This window comes from Amphiura filiformis, chromosome 7, assembly GCF_039555335.1.
Source record: "Amphiura filiformis chromosome 7, Afil_fr2py, whole genome shotgun sequence".
NCBI lineage: Eukaryota > Metazoa > Echinodermata > Ophiuroidea > Amphilepidida > Amphiuridae > Amphiura > Amphiura filiformis.
The window spans coordinates 45,327,548-45,345,693 of NC_092634.1; the positions used below are offsets into that span (position 1 = coordinate 45,327,548).

Here is an 18,146-nt window from a genome sequence, read left to right on the forward strand (position 1 = left end):
GTGACAAATTTTGACAATGGATGATGAGATTTGTAGGCTTTTGATTTAAAACTAGGAATTTGAAATTTTATACACAGTGCAGAAATGGTTTTGTTTATTTCATCAATTGTTTGACAGTCTATACAGTGTGTTTGCTAAATATTGGGATTGTTCCCATGGTGGAAAGTTGAATCAGACTCTTGGGTCCTCTGCATGTTTGTAACTTTTCATTACAAAATGGTTCTGCACCATGGAACGTCAAAGAGGAAATTTCTAGAATAAGGTCAGAAATAAGAAGTGATAATTAAGTTATTTTTAATTAACATCTTGACCAAACATGTCACATAACATAATACCCAGAGTAGAATGAACAAGATTAATAATAACTTCCTTGTATACTGATCGTCAAATTTTGACTCTGGGGATGAGATTGACGGCAACAGCTTGTACTATTTGCTCACATCACATCATTATTTGCGTTTAATTTGCCAAGGCTCTTACATGTGTCCAGGATTTTAATTGTGAAATCTGTTTGTTTGAACTATTTGTCTATTTGATTTGTTTTATTTGTGGAATTTTTTAATTTTGTTCTGATTGTTGACTGACCATTCTTTGAGTGGTCACTGAGCACTTATTTGATTTGTGTGGGTTTATGTTGAGAAGACAAACTGTTTGACCACTCAGACGTAGACTGGAGGAGAATATAATGAACTCTTGAAACTAGATTAATTTATTATGGATACGAAATTTAATTTGAAACTGTGAAACCTCAATTGCAATATTGGCAGGTTAAAGGAGTATACTAATGTTTCTGCAGCAGTTGCTTTCATGACCTGTTGGGAAGGAAGTGTATTGCATAATTGTTACAGTAAAAGACTGAAGACAGCCAATTTTGAAAAAAAAATCTTTATACTAATTACTAGCTCTTTAGGCCTGTCAGCTGGTGTTAGTGTGGACATGCTCTTCTGCTACAATTGTTATACTGGGTTTTGGAAGTTGAAATGGAGCACTGAAGGTATACACAATTTGGAAGAAACTTGCTTGAAAAGCAGGAGCAGTTTATAGTGCTTAACAATATGTCTCTTGCTAATTTTGACACAACTGTCGTTTGCAGTATTTGAATTAAAGATAAACTACGTTCGCAAAGCAGTATTTTATCAGAGGATTGAAGAAGCTTGACAGTTTTTAGAAGAATTGTTTTCAGCATGTGCACAGTTTGCCATCTTTAATATTAATACAGGAGAGAGAAAGAAAGCTACAGTTTGGAATCATTTGCTCTTGAAAACAACAAGTTGCTTCCACTAGAAGTATTTAAGACGACCAGTACAGTTTGTACTATTTTATTTGTAGAATCAACAAAACAATTTTATGAATTGATAACATTGATTTCAATTAAGACAGGTGATTGTCATCTAATATTTGTCTCAGCTAGCTCACTTCCTGAAGCCTCTAGCTAAGGAAATACATGGCTGCATTTCTACAATGCCTACCGTAATCGACAACACTACTGATGAAGGAGGCTATGGCTGGACCCGACTGATCAATTCTTTTGCTTCCTAGTTTCTAACAAGACCAACTTAATTATTACTATAAACTATTAGATTTATTTCTAACGAACAAGAGATTTGGATGGCTTAAATGTGTTAAATTTCAACAGGAAGAAACACATGTGTGCATGTATCTAATTAATGGACGCAAACGCTGTGTGCAGTCCATGTTTTGCTAAAAGACCATGTGGTTGACACTTGTTGCTTTCACACAAGCTTGTCACCGCATGAATGTTGTGTGTGACAGCGTTTGTTTTGGTTTTGAAATCATTGCAACACAACTGAGCCAAACATGGAACACTCACTGTGCCTTATATAAATATAGTACAATTCACAGCAGTGAAACTTGAGATATTGACAAAAATCAGAGCCAAGTGTGAGCAGTAAGTTTAAGTGTTCTTATTTCCTGCTTTTAAAAATGGATTCTTCAAGGTGAGAAGTTTATGCAATAGCAGCAGGTCATAGGCACTTGTGAACACTAATAGTTGGATTGTCATACAGGGAGCTTTGAGTGAAGGCTATCAATCACTCCCTTCCTGATCCTGAACGAGATTTAGTGTCCTGTACACGGTTACTAGGTGTGTACTTAATTACAATGGATAACACACAAGATGTTGAGGATGAGAGTTTTACACCTGCTGATGCAATGTCAGAGTATATGAGCCTACCTAAAGAATGGGGATTGCCCGATTTGTATCTCACACCATCTAAGTTTGATTTGGATACCGATACCGGTATGGTGGAGGAGTTCTCTGCAGAGGATTTTATGATGCCAGGGAGGAGAAGGCAGAGAGGGGGTGCGATTCTTATTGAAAAGATTGCTTTGAAATGCTTGAATGATGGTTTGGGATATGCTGATGAGGAGACTGGTAAGTGGTGTGAGAAGATGACAGTTTTATAGTTTGATCAGCTCGTAATCGGCGGGCCTTATAACATCGCGGATTAATTTCAATATATTTTATTTTGAGAATTGCCTCTTGAAATCTCGCCAGAAGCATCACAACTTATTAATTGAAGTCCTATACTTTGTCTACCTATTTAACACTCACAATATAGACCAGACAGGTCAGCTATATCACTCTTAACGTGGGTCTACTTCTTTGCGTAGTGGTAAAAGCCTAACAATTCCCGCCGATTACGAGCTGATCAAAGTATAGTGGTGATGTTATTTTCCAACCTCTCCAAAACTTGTGAAAATATAGATACATGTACTTGCAAATAAGATTCTTATGAAGCAAGAATTGCTTCATACTTTTACTATTATTAGAAGTTTTTTTAGTACAAATTTACTTTTAGGGGAGGCAACAGGGAAATTTGCACATTTCCTAAGTTTAATCAGCAGTGTGTTGCTAAGGGTAATGAACATTTAACTGAAATGTGTGCTTGAATAATAAGAGCAACATTGCTTCATCTCTATAAGGCAAAAATTAGATTTTAGTTCCAAAATGTTCGTGAACAAAATAATGGACTTTCCATTGATAACTTGTAAACATCAATTTCTAACTCCAATAAAGATTTTCACTGTTCTAAACAGTTTCTATGTTTCTTTAATCACAGCTTCAAACAGGTACACATTACCCGGAGGGGGGGGGGGGGCACTTCAATATGAAATGGATATAGGGGTAGGGCTGACACTTTCACAGTAAGGGGCATTCGGTGAGGCAAAATGTAAAAAATATGGGGTCATTTGGGAGAGAGCATGATTTTTGGCATTTAGTGAGAGCAAAATGTAAAAAATATTTGGTCATTGGGTGAGAACATGACCTTTTTCTTAAATGGAAACTTTGGGTGAGATCCGAAACAGTGCCACAGAAACCTCGAAAATTGAATTTCTAGTTCTAAATAGCTTCAAATTTCTATCAGTGATAGGCCTTAATGAAAGTTGCTGTTCAACATGAAAAATAAGGGTCTTTGGGTGACAGATCAAATGGAAAAATATGGGTCTTCGGGTGACAGCATGTGTTCGTAAACAAATATGGGGTCTTTGGGTGACAGCGACACTGAAAAAGGGGAGTCTTAACAGCCCTACATAATGTACATATGCATCACCTCCAAAGTGGGAGTCCCCCCTTGAGACACATTAAAGCCTATTTGGGTCAAAATATTTTTGCAGGTTTTTACATTTGTAGAACTTTCTGAAATTAACCTCAAAAATTACAACCCCACAAAAATTCCCTGCAATAGTATCAGACCATTACTGTAACTTGTAGCCATGGATATGTAGGTCCTCCCCCAAGTTATACTGCAAGATCTTAGCATACTGATATGGACTTGTTTACGGAAGTTGCCTAAAAGTCACCAGAACTTTAGTAAGTTCACTTGACTTGAGTAAGACTATGCCAAGAAGAAAAGTGCTGCAAGATTTGCATTACAGACTTGAGGAAAACAAGTTAGTTAAGGTTAGCAACTATTTTAAACTGTTGCGATTTGGTAGTTTACAGCATCTTGCAAATGGTAGTGAGCTTTGGCAAAAGTTGCATTGATCATTTCATAGGGAGTGTGTAGAAGAATTCATATATCTCTGATATATTTTTGTAGGTCCTGTGGTTCTTGAGTTACATGTAGTTTGTAAAGAAGGCTGAAACAACAACACTTTTGTAAAATGTACATAACTCATTGACAACAATAAATCAAGTAAGTTTTCAAGTATATGACTTGAAGAATGAAGTTTTGCAAAGCATCAAAGTGTTATTTTTCAATATTATATTGATTAAAATAATGAAAATCGATATTTTGGCTGCTTCGACCAACAATACCACATCTACCCTGAAGTGAGTAGCTACCCTAATCCACCATATATTTTAGCTGCCCTGAGCTTGTCCAGGTAGGTGCTTCTGTGCATTCTTGCAAACTTAGGAGCACAGCTGAAAGTCAAGCATTCTTTCTTACCTAGCTGGGGGGTTTTCAACCCCCCGAGCTAGGTACTGTTTTTCAATCCGATTCTTCTTTCTTTCTTTCTTCTTCTGCCAACAAACTTTAAAATGCTACTCCTCCTACACGATACACCCTACAATTACGTAACTTGCACATATGCATCGGCTATATCCAGTGCCTATATTGTCTAAACAGAATTGGGATCAAAGGTCATTAAGGGGGCATTTCCAGTATTTAACCAAATACCTTCAAAATGCTTCTTCTGTCACACATTATATAGTACAATGATATCATTTGCATATATGCATCAGCTATACCACATGCCTATAATGTGCATACAGAATTGGGGTCAAAGGTCATTAAAGGGGTAAAATCTTACAATGGCATTATCTGGACATCTGTATGGGGTATGGGGCTCAAACTCGGTGACAACAAATCTCATGACCAAGGGAAGATTTTGCAGGGGTCAGGTCAAAGGTCATGCAAAGGTCAAATTTTAGAAATGCATTTCCTGGACATCTGTAAGGGGTACAGATCTCAAACATGGTGACAACAAACTTAATGATCAGGGGAATATGTTGGAAAACTTTAGAAGGGTCAGGTCAAAGGTTATTTGGGGTCAAATCTTATAATTTTATTTTCTGGATATTTGTAAGGGGTATGGGACTCACACTCAGTGACAACAAATCTCATGACCAGGGGAAAATTTTGCAAGGATCAGGTCAAAGGTCATGCAGAGGTCAAATCTTAGAAATGTATTTTCTGGACATCTGTAAAGGGTACGGGGCTCAAACTTGGTGACAACAAACTTGATGACCAGGGGAACATTTTTGGAACATGTTGCAGGGGTCAGGTCAATGGTCATCTGGGGTAAGATCTTAGAGTTGCATTTTCTGGACATCTGTAAGGAGTACGGGACTCAAACTCGGTGACAACAAACCTCATGACCATGGGAACATTTTTGGGACATTTTGCAGGTGTCAGATATCTCCACAACACCAACACGCCCCAGCTAGGTTTGTGGTCTATGACCACCATTTGCCACTAGTTGTACTTGTTGTTGGCTTTGGTTGTAATTTCACCTCAGATTATGGAATGCATAATCTGTGATTTCACTGTGGTTACAATATTGTAGTGCTCAGATATTATGGAATCTTTGCAGAAAGTTTGTGGAAAGCATTTAGTTTTTGACAGGTTTGTGATAAACACAGATGTTTGATAATGTTTCTTTGAAAACAAATATAGAAATGGTTGTCATAGCATGGACATTAAATTTTAATTCCTTGTTTGTTTGTGAGCTGGCAGAGAAGAACTGATGGACAAGCGTGCCCGGTTTATCGTGTGAACGGAACTTAAAAGATTGACTGATTCTAGTGATTTGTAGATGCGTAGCGGATGAGGTGTTGAAGTGTCATAGCTTTTCATGATGTGATTCAATCAGCCAATAAGAACCTCACTTTTGTGTTTACGCTGTGTATGCACTAAAGGTAAACAAGTGCCATACTTCTCTGCAAGCAAGTGTAAGCCAACATACTTATTTAAAAACATGTCTGTACCAGGTGTATTGGAGGAGCTTCATTAAGTTCATGTAGATTAGATCATAGAGTATTTAGATTTGGAAATGTCAAACTCTCTGGTCATGTTTTCTTCAACAGTTTAGGAAATAAAAGAGGACTTTGAATGAATAAATATTTAAGAAGGGGGGTAACCTTATACTCAAATATTGGAAAATGAATCACTTGAAACTACCTCATAGGATATAGGCGTATTTGTATAAATACAAATAAACATACATGTGCAGAAAGCATATCAGGATATTATTGAAATAATATGACATAATAACGCTTCCATATTAATTCATAAATGAGACAAAAATCTAATGCAAACAATATGTGTGGGCTTTTACTCATTATTGCTCATAGTCGATAATATCATTGAATAATATTACTCCCTAAACCATAGATCCTCGCAGGGCAGGGCGGCAAGCTGGGAAAACAAGTCTTTTTGTGCCTAAATATACCCATCATCAATGCAATAAAGTTTATGATTGTTAAGTTCAATTTTAAATGAGTCCTGCTTAGCTTTTCAATATACTATTATTGACAATATATCTAGTCCTTATTACAGCTGATCTTTATTGATCTATATAGTGTGTCTGATCCAGTGGATTCAAACTGTCATATCCTATGTCCAGTTTGTGTGTTACAGGGACGACAGACATGGCGTAATTTGAAAAACTCTTGTAACTTTAAATTGATACTGACAACAGAAGTTAGAAAGTTTACAAGAAATCAGTGAAAATTTGCCCAAGTTGAATTTATCAGACAGTAGTGCAAAATATTAGTATGCAAAAATGGGGTAATGGTGAATCCAACATATTATTATGCATTTTTTTGTTAGAGCTTTTAACATTTATCTGCAATATAAATAATAGAAAAAATTGCTTCATGTTAGGTGTAATTTATACGTGTTAAAAAAGGATCTGGGTTAGATGCAATTTTGTGGACAAAAAAAGACACAACAAATGAATGTTGTAAGAATATGTTTATATTTTAAACAAAACATCATTGAAATTATGTACTATTTTGTTTGGTTTATTATTTATTATTTTAATGTCCAAAACATGCAAAATTTTTTAACCAAAGATACTTTGCCATGTTTGAAGGCATCAGATTTGATCTTTAACTTAAAATAAAAAGGAAATTGGTACTAGGATTTTAAATAATTTTCTGTTATAAAAAGTGATCTTATACGTTATAATTACATGTATCACAAACCATAGTGCTAACACCACTTTTGTACACACCCCAAAGTCAAACACCTCACCCACTTGTATACTCCCCAAGTGTGGAGTTTTCAAACCGTGGAGTTTCAAACACACACATTCTAACTGTGGAGTTCTCCACACACACACCCCTACACAATCGATTTACTGTCGAGGTGTTCGTATCACAAAGTGGTTGTGTTATACCCCTCTATCGCTCAAAGACAGTGTTCGCTCAAAGACACTGTTTTCAGAGCTATCTGTCTAATTGCTACATGTATCTATTTTGGAGTTCCATGCGGAGGCAATAAGGCTTTATGTGGTATGTGTATAACATGCACACCTTCACAGTTTGAAAACTGATGTGAATGAATGCACCTACATATTGACATACCCCCTACACACACACCCCTGCCGGTAAGCGCCTCCAAACGAGGACTGAAATTGTGTAACCGCCAACCAAGGACACCAAGTTTCAGCATTGAGTCGCCTTACCGTGGACATACTGTGACATGGTACTATCCAATCGGGTATATACCCTATAGCTATACCTACAAGAGAGGTCGCGATGTGTTTGTGCTAAGTAGCCTTTTTACGTTATTTTCATCATACTGCACCCCCTTAGGAACCGTTGACGTCCACGGTTGGAAATGTGTCCTCGGTTGAAGGTGTGTAAACTTAAGATTGATGGGCTCGTTTGAAGGTGCTTATAAAAAAAAAAAAATTCTAAAAAAAGGTTATTTCTATAAGCAAGTATCAACTTTAAACTGCCAATTTATTTGTGTCATATTTAAAATTAAAAACAAGTTTGAGGTAACCATGAGAATTAATTGATTAGGCAATTGAAAAGTGAAATATATGTCACTTTACATTGATGGAACAGAACGATGCATGATGACACTGCTACTTTTTTAAGCCACATTATTTAATGTGAAGATAAAATTTGAAGCAACTGCAAATTCCTATAAATATTCTCAAGTCAAAAAGTGCAATCTCTGAAACCCTCACATTGCATCTCTGAATCCAGGGGTAGATTGGTGTCAACAGAGTTCATGAACTAAAATAATGTCACTTCTTCATCCTTAATTCACAAAGATGCTTCTTAGTTTAATTTTGAATTTTGACCTTATAGTTTGGAAACTTGATTTCTTTCCCAGAATGCACAATTATGCTTTTATTATGATGTGTATTGTATAAGGTGTGAACTTTGCATCTTGGAGATAGTCATGTAATGAATCCTAGTAATTGCTGTCAACACAAACTCATGAGTAATGATTATTCGTCTTGTTCTAAGTTTTTCATGGCCGATTGGAACGCAACCTCAAAACAAGACCTAATTTGGATATACCGTGCTTATATTCAAGCAGGTGGTGGATTTGGCGGGATTTTTTTCGTTCGTAAAAGATGACAAATTCTTCATGGTATTTCTGTACTGTCAGAATTTATCTCACTTGAAATGAACATCTCAACTTGTTAATTTATCAAAGTTTAGACTTGTTGGATTTTGAACTGTACGTGGCGTAGCCAAAGGGGGGGCCATGATCTGGGGGGGCACACAAATGTAAAGATGGTACAGGTATGTGCGGCAGTCAAGGGTGCCTTTTTCAGGCTCTCCGGCAGTTCCTTAAGACTCACATTTGGATCTGCTCCATTTCTTTGAGCCTCAAACTGACAACTGTAGCTCCACAAATTGTAGCTGGCCCTAATTTCAGTTCCATCAAGCCGCTATTTTGACCGAAAGTCAGTACTTAGTACCCAAAGTTTGGTGCTATGTGCCGCAAACCCCTACCAAAATTAAAGTTGAGTGCCCCCTTCCCATTGGTACACATTGCCACATGCCAATAAAAGAATTCTCTGATTTATGGTCTGTTTGAAATTGAATTTACTTTTAATTAAAAATAGCATTTATCTGCACGCTATGTGCGCACATTCTTCCTGGTCACAAAGTAACTCTGGGGGACAGGTGAGCGGGGCGGCTTGGATAATTTGGAGGACCCCTTTTCAAAAACTGTCAAAAACTTAGGCCGTTTCCAATTTTGCAGTTGTTCTCGGGCACTCACACAAAAATCTATAGTACAAATGTAATTGGTTCTGAAAAATATTTTCTCTAAAAATGTTACCAAATTTGTAATAATTGGATCAGGCTTTCATGTTGTATGATGAAAATAGTTTCCTAATTTTTTCTATTTTCTTTATTTTTTTAATCTTAAAATATTTCAAATACATTCCATACAACTTTGTTATAACTAAGACTATAATGACCGTAGACTTCATTGTTCTTGTTATAGTATGTTACTTGCATTAATGCATATATGTACATGTATCTGTTGTTTATTGATATTTTTGCATATAGAAACACCAAACAAAACAATGCCATTGTGATCTAAACATGTGTATAATGACCAAGGCGATTGTTTAAAAATAACATCTCATATTTCTGTTATAGTTTCTATTAAGTTATTTATAATCCATGTTAAGCTCAGGCTTAACCTTCCATAACGTGCTGTACTGTTCCAAATGGCAAGTCAACAATTTTTCCAAAATTGAAAAATAAAAAAAATTGTAAAATTTTACAATATAGCAATGACCTAAAGTATGTGTTGAGGAGTACAGATATGCCCAGTACTTTATCAGTGGTTCTTGAGACGTCATGTAATATTTTCGACAGGTGTATCAATATGTTGATTCAAATATGTTCAAAGTTACTCCAGTATGCAATTTTTTAATCGTAAGTTTCTATCCTGGCCAAGTATCCATACTAAGCTGATTTCCTGTTTTTCTCTTTTCTGTGCTCCTATCCAGGGTCCATGCACCATGAGTCACGTAACCCGCCTGTGGCCCAAGTGCTGCCGCATACGCCTGACTTTGATGAAACAAGGTTTACTACGAATGCTGGCACTGCTACTACTACGACAACAACAACAACACCGTGTGCAGCTAGCTCACGCAGCAAGAGACACGCAGATGGTCGTAAGGCCTTGTTTGGTTCAGCGGATAAGAAGAAGGGAGAGTCAAGTCGGTGGAAGGGTGCTGATACTTCACCAGGTTTATTGAGTCCTGAGCAGGATTTTGCTGCTCTAAATATGGAGGAAACCATGAATCAGACACAAATGTATGCTGATAGTGAACTGCGGAGAATGTTTGGGTCGCCACACAGAAACAATCAAGGTCATAGGTCAACCGTGCCTCAAACCAGTCCTAATAGCTACAATTACAACCCAAATAACGCATATCCTCATATTTCACCAGAGTTTCGATCACATTCAAATTTATCGTCACATTATGGAAGCAACGTTTCGCATTCGAACGATCTGTACACATCGACGAATTATGCAGGCATGCCTCGATCGCATGATCTTAATGACTGGCAGAGAATACAGCAACATCAGTTACAGGCTCAATTGGAGCACTTACATTTAACGTCACAGGCGTTGAATTCTGGTATGCCATATTTAGGGAACACCATAGGGCTGGGCGGACATGGTATCGGCGGCGTTGGGTGTAACGATGAACTCGGTAAAGTGGAAGGATTAATACGGGCCAAGGAGAGTCTCATACATGAGAAAAACATGGTTATAGAAAGGTAAATATTAATGAACAGGTACAAATGGAAACTAATTAATTAATTGTTTCCTTAGGTACATGCTTCAGGATCCAGGAATAAAATTCATGTGTCCTGAAAATGAATTGAACCAGAACCTTATTGGTACTTAATAAGCCCAATCGCTATTCTAACTTCCGGTTTTTGAGAGCAGTTTTAGGACACTTTGACCTCTGACATATCGGGAAAATTTACGTAATTATTATTAATTTAAAAATTATTGTCACAATTTTTATCATTAAAAATACCAAATAATTAATTTTAAAACATTTATATTTTTTATATTTGTTTTAAATATTGTAAAACATTTTAGATTATATTTTGAACGTACAAAAACCCAATATTTCTGAAAGGTCAAAGGACAAAGTGTCCTAAAACTGCAAAAACTGTCCCACAATGCATTACAAACTTCCAATGCCGATTGGGCTTATTAGGAGCTCACTCAGGTAAGGGTTGATTATCAGTAGTGCCAGGTGTAACCAGACGGGGACAGGAGGCAAAATAGCTGGGATCTCACACATGCTCATCTGATGGACACAGTTCTTTAACTCCAATATTTTTGTACATGACAGAATGAACTTTGCATATGTTGGGTGCAAAAGCCTCATACTCTGCAAATTGAGATCAAACTGTTAGATATAACTATTGATTGGAGGTTATTGAACTATGACTTCAGAAATGATGCCATTTTGGTTCATAGAGAATGTAGCATCCAGTGAGCTGACAGTTGGTACAGGTGTCTATGGAGATGGTACATGTTTTATCTCCTTTCCCCCTAATTTGTGTTCATTGCACAAGTCTGGTTACACCGTTGCGAAGGTTGAGTATTTTGTATTTCTTACATCAACAGTACACTGCAAGTTGAACTTCCTATGGATTGCACAAGATACAGATAAAGGAGTGATTAATAGAATTCCACCTACAAGCATAAATGCCCCGAAATGAGGGTTTTTTGATGAAAGGGATCAAAGGCAGATACCCTCCACAAAAACATTTGGTGTTTGAGGAACTCTATTACTGATATAGGCAGCTGTACATTTATTTTTGTAAGACGTATATTGTAATGGTTATATGGAGGGTGTCTGCAGTCTGCCTTTTGTTTCTTTTGTCAAAAAACCTTATTTAGATGTGTATATACTTGTAGATGGACTTCTACGGTATGTCATGTGTTCTGTATCTCACTTTCTTCAAATTGGTGTGTGACTGATAGTCACAGAAAGAAGAAGAGAATCTTGACTCTAGAATGGCTCCATCAACCATGGAGGAACATGGTGGGGATATTCAGGGCAGACAGCACATGGGAAACAAACTAACACAATTCTGCCAAATCTTAGTCAATATTTGCTTGCGTTGATCCTTTTGATGTTGCCACACAAATGAAGCATTTCAAGTAATTTGATACTTCTTTGATTGTGGTGCACAACACTATGGACCACAATAGCCTCATCCCAATGGCATAGTTCAATAACCTCAATTAAACAATCATAGTGCAAAATTTGACCTCAAGTTGCAGAGTATGAGTTTTGTACCCAATTTTTCAAAGGTCATTCAATGAATGTACAAATTTATTAGGGTTAAAGAACTGTGCCATGATAGATGAGCATGTTGTGGATCCTAGTGCAAGTAGCAGCAATTACAATAGATCCAAATGCATTCTGCACAAAACATGAATACCCCAAAATTTTCCTCCATGCTAGAACAAAGATGGTACAAAGAGAGTCCAGATTCTCCCTATTATCAATTTCTGTAGTGATATCGTTCTTTTTCCACCACCAAGTTTTGTTGTTCTAAAATATATTTTTGACTTAGTATTTGTAGTGCCCCTTGTGTGACCAACTGCTGGACTTCTATCAATTTTGATCTGGCTTTCACTTAGCCTTTTGACATTGGTTTGCAATATCAGCATACTAGGAGCATGACTTGAAACTTTTTTAGTTTGTTTTGTTATTGTTGTTGGCATGTGAAGCGACTTGTTTAATTACTGTTACAGTTACTGAGCTTAGCATAGCCTGTCAATATTTCCAGGGTTTATTTCAAACTAATATAGAGGCATATGAGCCAAATAGTGAGCTGTGGGCAGCTCACCAAGTTCTTGAGTCATTTAATCATTTGTTGTTATTTCTTAATAGTCTGCTACTGTATTGCTTACAAACTTGCAGGGTTCAGGGTACGTAGATAATCTAATATTATCTGCATTGGTCAGATCTGTGACACTTCAGGTTTGCTTCAGCTGACGTCTGTAGCCCTTACGGTCTCGGACAAGCATGTAGCATAAGGCCAGCCTAAAGGGCTGGAATATGCCATCTCTTTGCCCTGATGGTAGGAAACTTGTTCCTGGATTAGTATACTAAGAGACAGATTCGGAAAGTAGTGCTAAATAAGCATCTTGTCTGGCCGTGTCTTGTCTTATCTGGTCTTGTTGAGTCAGCAGATTCAGTCTAACTGTTCTTTCGCCAACTGTAATGCTCTCAAGCTGATGATGTTTCCTATATAATTTTTGATTCTGTTCTTTAAAAAGTCCAAAGTGGCTGCTGATATGATGTCCACATGTAATTGTTTCCAATCTGACACTATAGGTGGGAAGAAAGAGTTTATTCCATGCATCTTGAGGACTTTTAGTTGATGGCTACCCCTAGTTTCAGTTGATGAATTTACGCATCATGATCAGTCTGTTGGTTCAGCATTGGTCTTTTTAGATCTCCCACACTAGCTGCTCCAGCATTTTTATACACTACTCATAGTCTTTCAAGCAAACTCTTGTGGCTTCAAGCTTAATTTTCTCAAGGAGCATCTTGTCCCCTCTTCTGTATGTGTCCCATACTCTTGACTTGCTTTTGGGGCTAATCTTTTAAAACTTTTATGTGATGTGTATGATTATAAATCAAAAAAATTAAGTGAACATGTTTTATTTAGCCTGGTCGTTTCATGAAAAAAAGATTTTTTAATCTACGGCTGCTACCATGGTTTGAAAAAAATAGGAAATTGGGTAAGCTCATTCCCAGGAAATGTTGGTGTTTGGAGGAAATTCTGGTATTTGGAGGAAATTGTGTCTTTTGTATATAAAAACATGCTATAAATTGTGGGAAATTTAGCTTGCTTCCCGGGAAATTAACATTTTTTAGAGCCCTAGCTGCTACTTTTACCTCCGTGGATAAACAAAAGCATGCAGTGGTGTGTCTTCTGTGGAAACAAATTGTTTCACTTTCCAGACCAAACATAAACAATTGTGTATTTTTTTTTTTTTTTTGAATTTCACATTCACCTAGTCAGATGACTTTCGTCCTGTTTTTTGCAAGTTTAATATATTATCAAGTTTATCTCCAATCATGTAATTATAGAGAAGGGTTAGTTGTTTACCGCATTTGTCATATAATACATTTTAAGTCAGAATTACCAAGTTGTAATTGCATGACACATTTCAAGCATCAAATCATATCCTTTTGAGTGGTTTTGTTCATTATTCATTGTAAATTGGTTAAAGACCTTGTATTACGAATTACATGTCATGTGTCATAATGCGGTTATAGGTAGGTGTTTAAAGGCAATACATGTAGTTGCGTTCACATTGTCGGACGTACACCAGGCGGAACTTGGTCGGTGCAAGTTGCTAGGAGTAGTGGTAGGTGCAGACGTAAATCCACCAGACATAAATCCAACAATTTACTCCTAACAGTAGCGAGGCATGTGTAATCTCCGCCAGGCGTATTTTGCAATGTGAACGCTGCTACTCCTGGTACCCGATGTAAATTTGACCTTTTTTTGGTAGGAAGTTATGAAATTACATTTCGAATGGTTAAAAAAAGGTCACAGAAACGCCGGAAGTAATAGCCGATGTTTACGCTGACCAGAACTGAATGCTTAGTGGAACCAGTCGGTGTAGTGCTAGGAATAATCTAGAGGTGTAGGGAAAATATTTCTGGAATTTTTGTCACTGTTAGCGTAAGTCTACGTCCTGTGTAACTCGAAATGTGAACACAACTAATGATATGTAAATGCATGGGGGAAAGTTATTGAAATGAAGTAACACTAGTACTTATGGACAGGTTGGAATCAGGTATACTTTGATTTAAAACTTGGTAAAGTCAGCCCTTAGTGAAAGATATGAAGGATTCAGATGGAAAACACGATATACGCCATTTTCAAATTATTAAGGCAACTGACATCCATCTCTCTGCCCTATAAATGCTAGCTTTAAAGTGACCTGCTAATTTAAAAAAATTTAATGTATATTTTTGAAACTACAGGGTGTCTCAGAATGATTTATACCGGGAAAGATGGAATTCTTTAGGTATGAACGGCATTTCATCATTTGAAATGCCGGCAGAGATGGATTTTTCATAAAAGTATGGAGATGGTTCGTCCTTAGTGTCACAGCATACATTTATGTACACAGTATATTGGCAAACCCATAGCTACGTGACGAAGAAGATTAAAATTTTCTGCGGAGGATCCTTGAGGAAGTTATATCCTCTGTAATAATGACATTTTTGGGTACAAATTGGGGTAAAAATCACATAAAAAGTATGTTTTTCAACCTAAATATCTGATGTCATATTGAAATGTTTCACTTATTCCCATATCAAGAATTATTTAGCATTGTAAGCTCTACATCTGTGCCAAATTTGGTGTATTTCCTATAAAAGAATGTAGGATTTCTCCAATATATTGCACAGTGCGGCTGGACGATGGTGATAAAGGATCCATGTGTTATGGCGCCTTTGCACTGTAAATTACACACATGCAGTTTTCGTCCATTTTCAGTAATAGCAATGTCACGCGAAAACGAATCAAGCTATTTCCATGAAAGTCACAGAATAAGTAGGAGACATGTGTGGCATTGTATTGCACTTATTTAAGTTAGATACACTGTTGACTATATATTTTTGATATTTTGTTCAAACACGGCATAAATCATTCTGGGACACCTTGTATGATAAAATAACCAGCACATATTTTATTATTATATTCTTTATATTTGATGACAAATATTTGCCTATATTAAATTGAAAAAATAGGTATACAGCTTCTTGCATCTGAACTCTACTTATGCCTCTAGTCTAATTAGTATGGATTGCTGTCAAAGTTGTCACACAAGGTTGGATTTACTCCCCTCCCCTCGATTAAAAAACCTAATTAATTACTGAATAATAGGCTTGTTTTGAAATGTTGTTCCAATGTTTAAAAAAACACAAAACATGAAAGTAAATTTGAAATTATATCTAAGTCCGTTTTTCCAAGTCTAAAATAATCTGTTTGCCAGAATGAATTTTTAAAATATATTAGCTTTTGCATGGCATTTTTTTCAAACAGATTAATTTTTAATTTCATTTTTTAAATTGCATAACTGCATAAATGTGCAGTAATTGATAATAATAATGACAATAATAAATAGATTGTTAATTGGGGTATATATTGAAATATCTGTGCAACATTATTTGAATTTGTATTGCTTCAAAAGTGCTAGTTCAAACTGTGCCAAAATAGCTCTAGTACAAGCTTAAGCCCAACTCTTCAAATTTCCTTCAATTTCCTCAAATTTCCTATTTGCCTATTAATGCAGTGCTTAAAACTAAACTTGACCTTATATGTACCTAGTGTAATGATTTTAATAAATGAAGCATTCTAATGGAGAGCAAGCAAAGTATTCATTCACAAAAATAAAATACTCATTCACAAAAAATATTAAAAAGAAACAGGTATGTACAGTACACACCTGCCAACTGTCCCTCATTTTGAGAGGCTCTCTCATTTGGGGTTTACCAAAGTGAAAAAGAGGGACAGTCCTGTTTTCTGAAAATTTCAGTGATGGCAAATTCAAATGTAAGAACTGCTGAAAATGATGCAAATATCTCTTCAAAATTTTGCTATAGCATTCTCTTTAGTCTATTGTGATAAATTCAGACCTGCAAAACCTTCACTGAATTCTGAAAGAATTGCTCACCTCAAGTCTTTGAATTAGTCGCTTCCCTATTTTGTGTACATGTACAAGGTTTTGGTCTCAATGTCCCTCTTTCAGACTTCGGTAGGTTGGCAGGTCTTCTTCAGGTAGTTTAGGCACCTTGCAGGGTTGTTGATATTGGATTGAGTGGGAATGTGCATCCAGGGTTCTGAAACTTAACCAGAAGGTATATACCAAAATTGGACGAAGAACACCCAAAAATTATACTTGTATTCTGATCTTTGAAATGTTCGAATGAAGGTAAATTTTGCTAAATTCAATGAAAAATTAGCACCTATCCAGATCTTTGAAGAAAATTTTTAAAAATCCTCCTTTCTCTGCTTCTCTAGAAAGGTACGTGCTTCCTGGAGCATCCAGTTGAATAAGTCACATGTTCAGTCCCAATACTTAAATCCTTAATCCCACCCAGGCCATAAATTGCTTTGTAGTAGCAAGGTATCCATAGTTTCACATTTCCTGCAGGTTGAGAAGTTCTTCCCAAATAATCTAAATGTCAAATGCTGGACCCTGGTGAATTGGATTAGCTGAAGTTTAAAAGTTGACATTTAGAAACAGACAGCTAGTCTGAAGTCAGGTTGGTGGAATCAGCCAAAAAATAGTTGGCACACTTGCTCAAAACAATTCAAATGTGTGCCATACCAATAGTATGAAGGTGACTGTAACAAGTCTTTCTTTCTTGGGATGAGCATGTTAATTATCTTTCTTCTAATGTATCAAAACGTATTGGTGTTATTTGTAGAGTGAAAAAGTATCTTCCCGTTAGATCAGTTAAAACACTTGCCCAAGCCCTTGTCTTTCCTCATTATACCCGCATGCGAAGCATGGACGGGTATATTGCCATCCTATGGTTATACCCGCATGCGAAGCATGGACGGGTATATTGCCATCCTTGGGTTTCATCCCCTTCTCCTCCTTCATCAAACACATCATTCTGTCAAGGCTAGCGCTAAAACTACAAAGGCCCTGGGGCCCATATGTGGTACACTTATGGGCCCTACCCCGTAGAAGTGCCTTTTGCCCATCTTCGCCCCAGAGGTCAAAGGTCACGGGCCCCAGGGGCCCAAATGTGAAAATACAAAGCGCGCCATTTCTCATCAAATGAAGCAGCCTCAGGGCCCTGAGTTGGTACACTGATAGCCCTAGGGGCACTCCATATATACAAATATACAAGAGCCCCATATGTTATATATTATGGACCCCAGGGGCCCATATGTTAAAATATGGTGCAACAGATTGACAAGCCTAGTTCTATAAGTATAAGATGACTAGGGCTCATATGTGGCATATGTATGGGCCCTAAGTTGTAGATGTGCCTTTTGCCCATTTTGGCCCCAGATGTACAAGGCTGGGGGCCCCAGGGGCCCAAATGTTAAAACAAAGGGCCGGCCGTTTCTCAGCAAATAAAGTAGCTACAGGGTTCAG

At 36.9% G+C, this 18,146-nt stretch overlaps 1 protein-coding gene across 1 annotated transcript in view; it reads left to right on the forward strand.

Annotated features, from left to right (window-relative positions):
• LOC140157234 (centrosomal protein of 85 kDa-like) overlaps positions 1-18,146 on the forward strand; it is a gene marked incomplete in the record, with an annotated part of 71,230 nt that overhangs the window by 16,256 nt on the left and 36,828 nt on the right. The window contains 1 exon segment of the mRNA XM_072180358.1: positions 9,967-10,747. Coding sequence (XP_072036459.1) covers positions 9,967-10,747 — 781 coding nt within the window.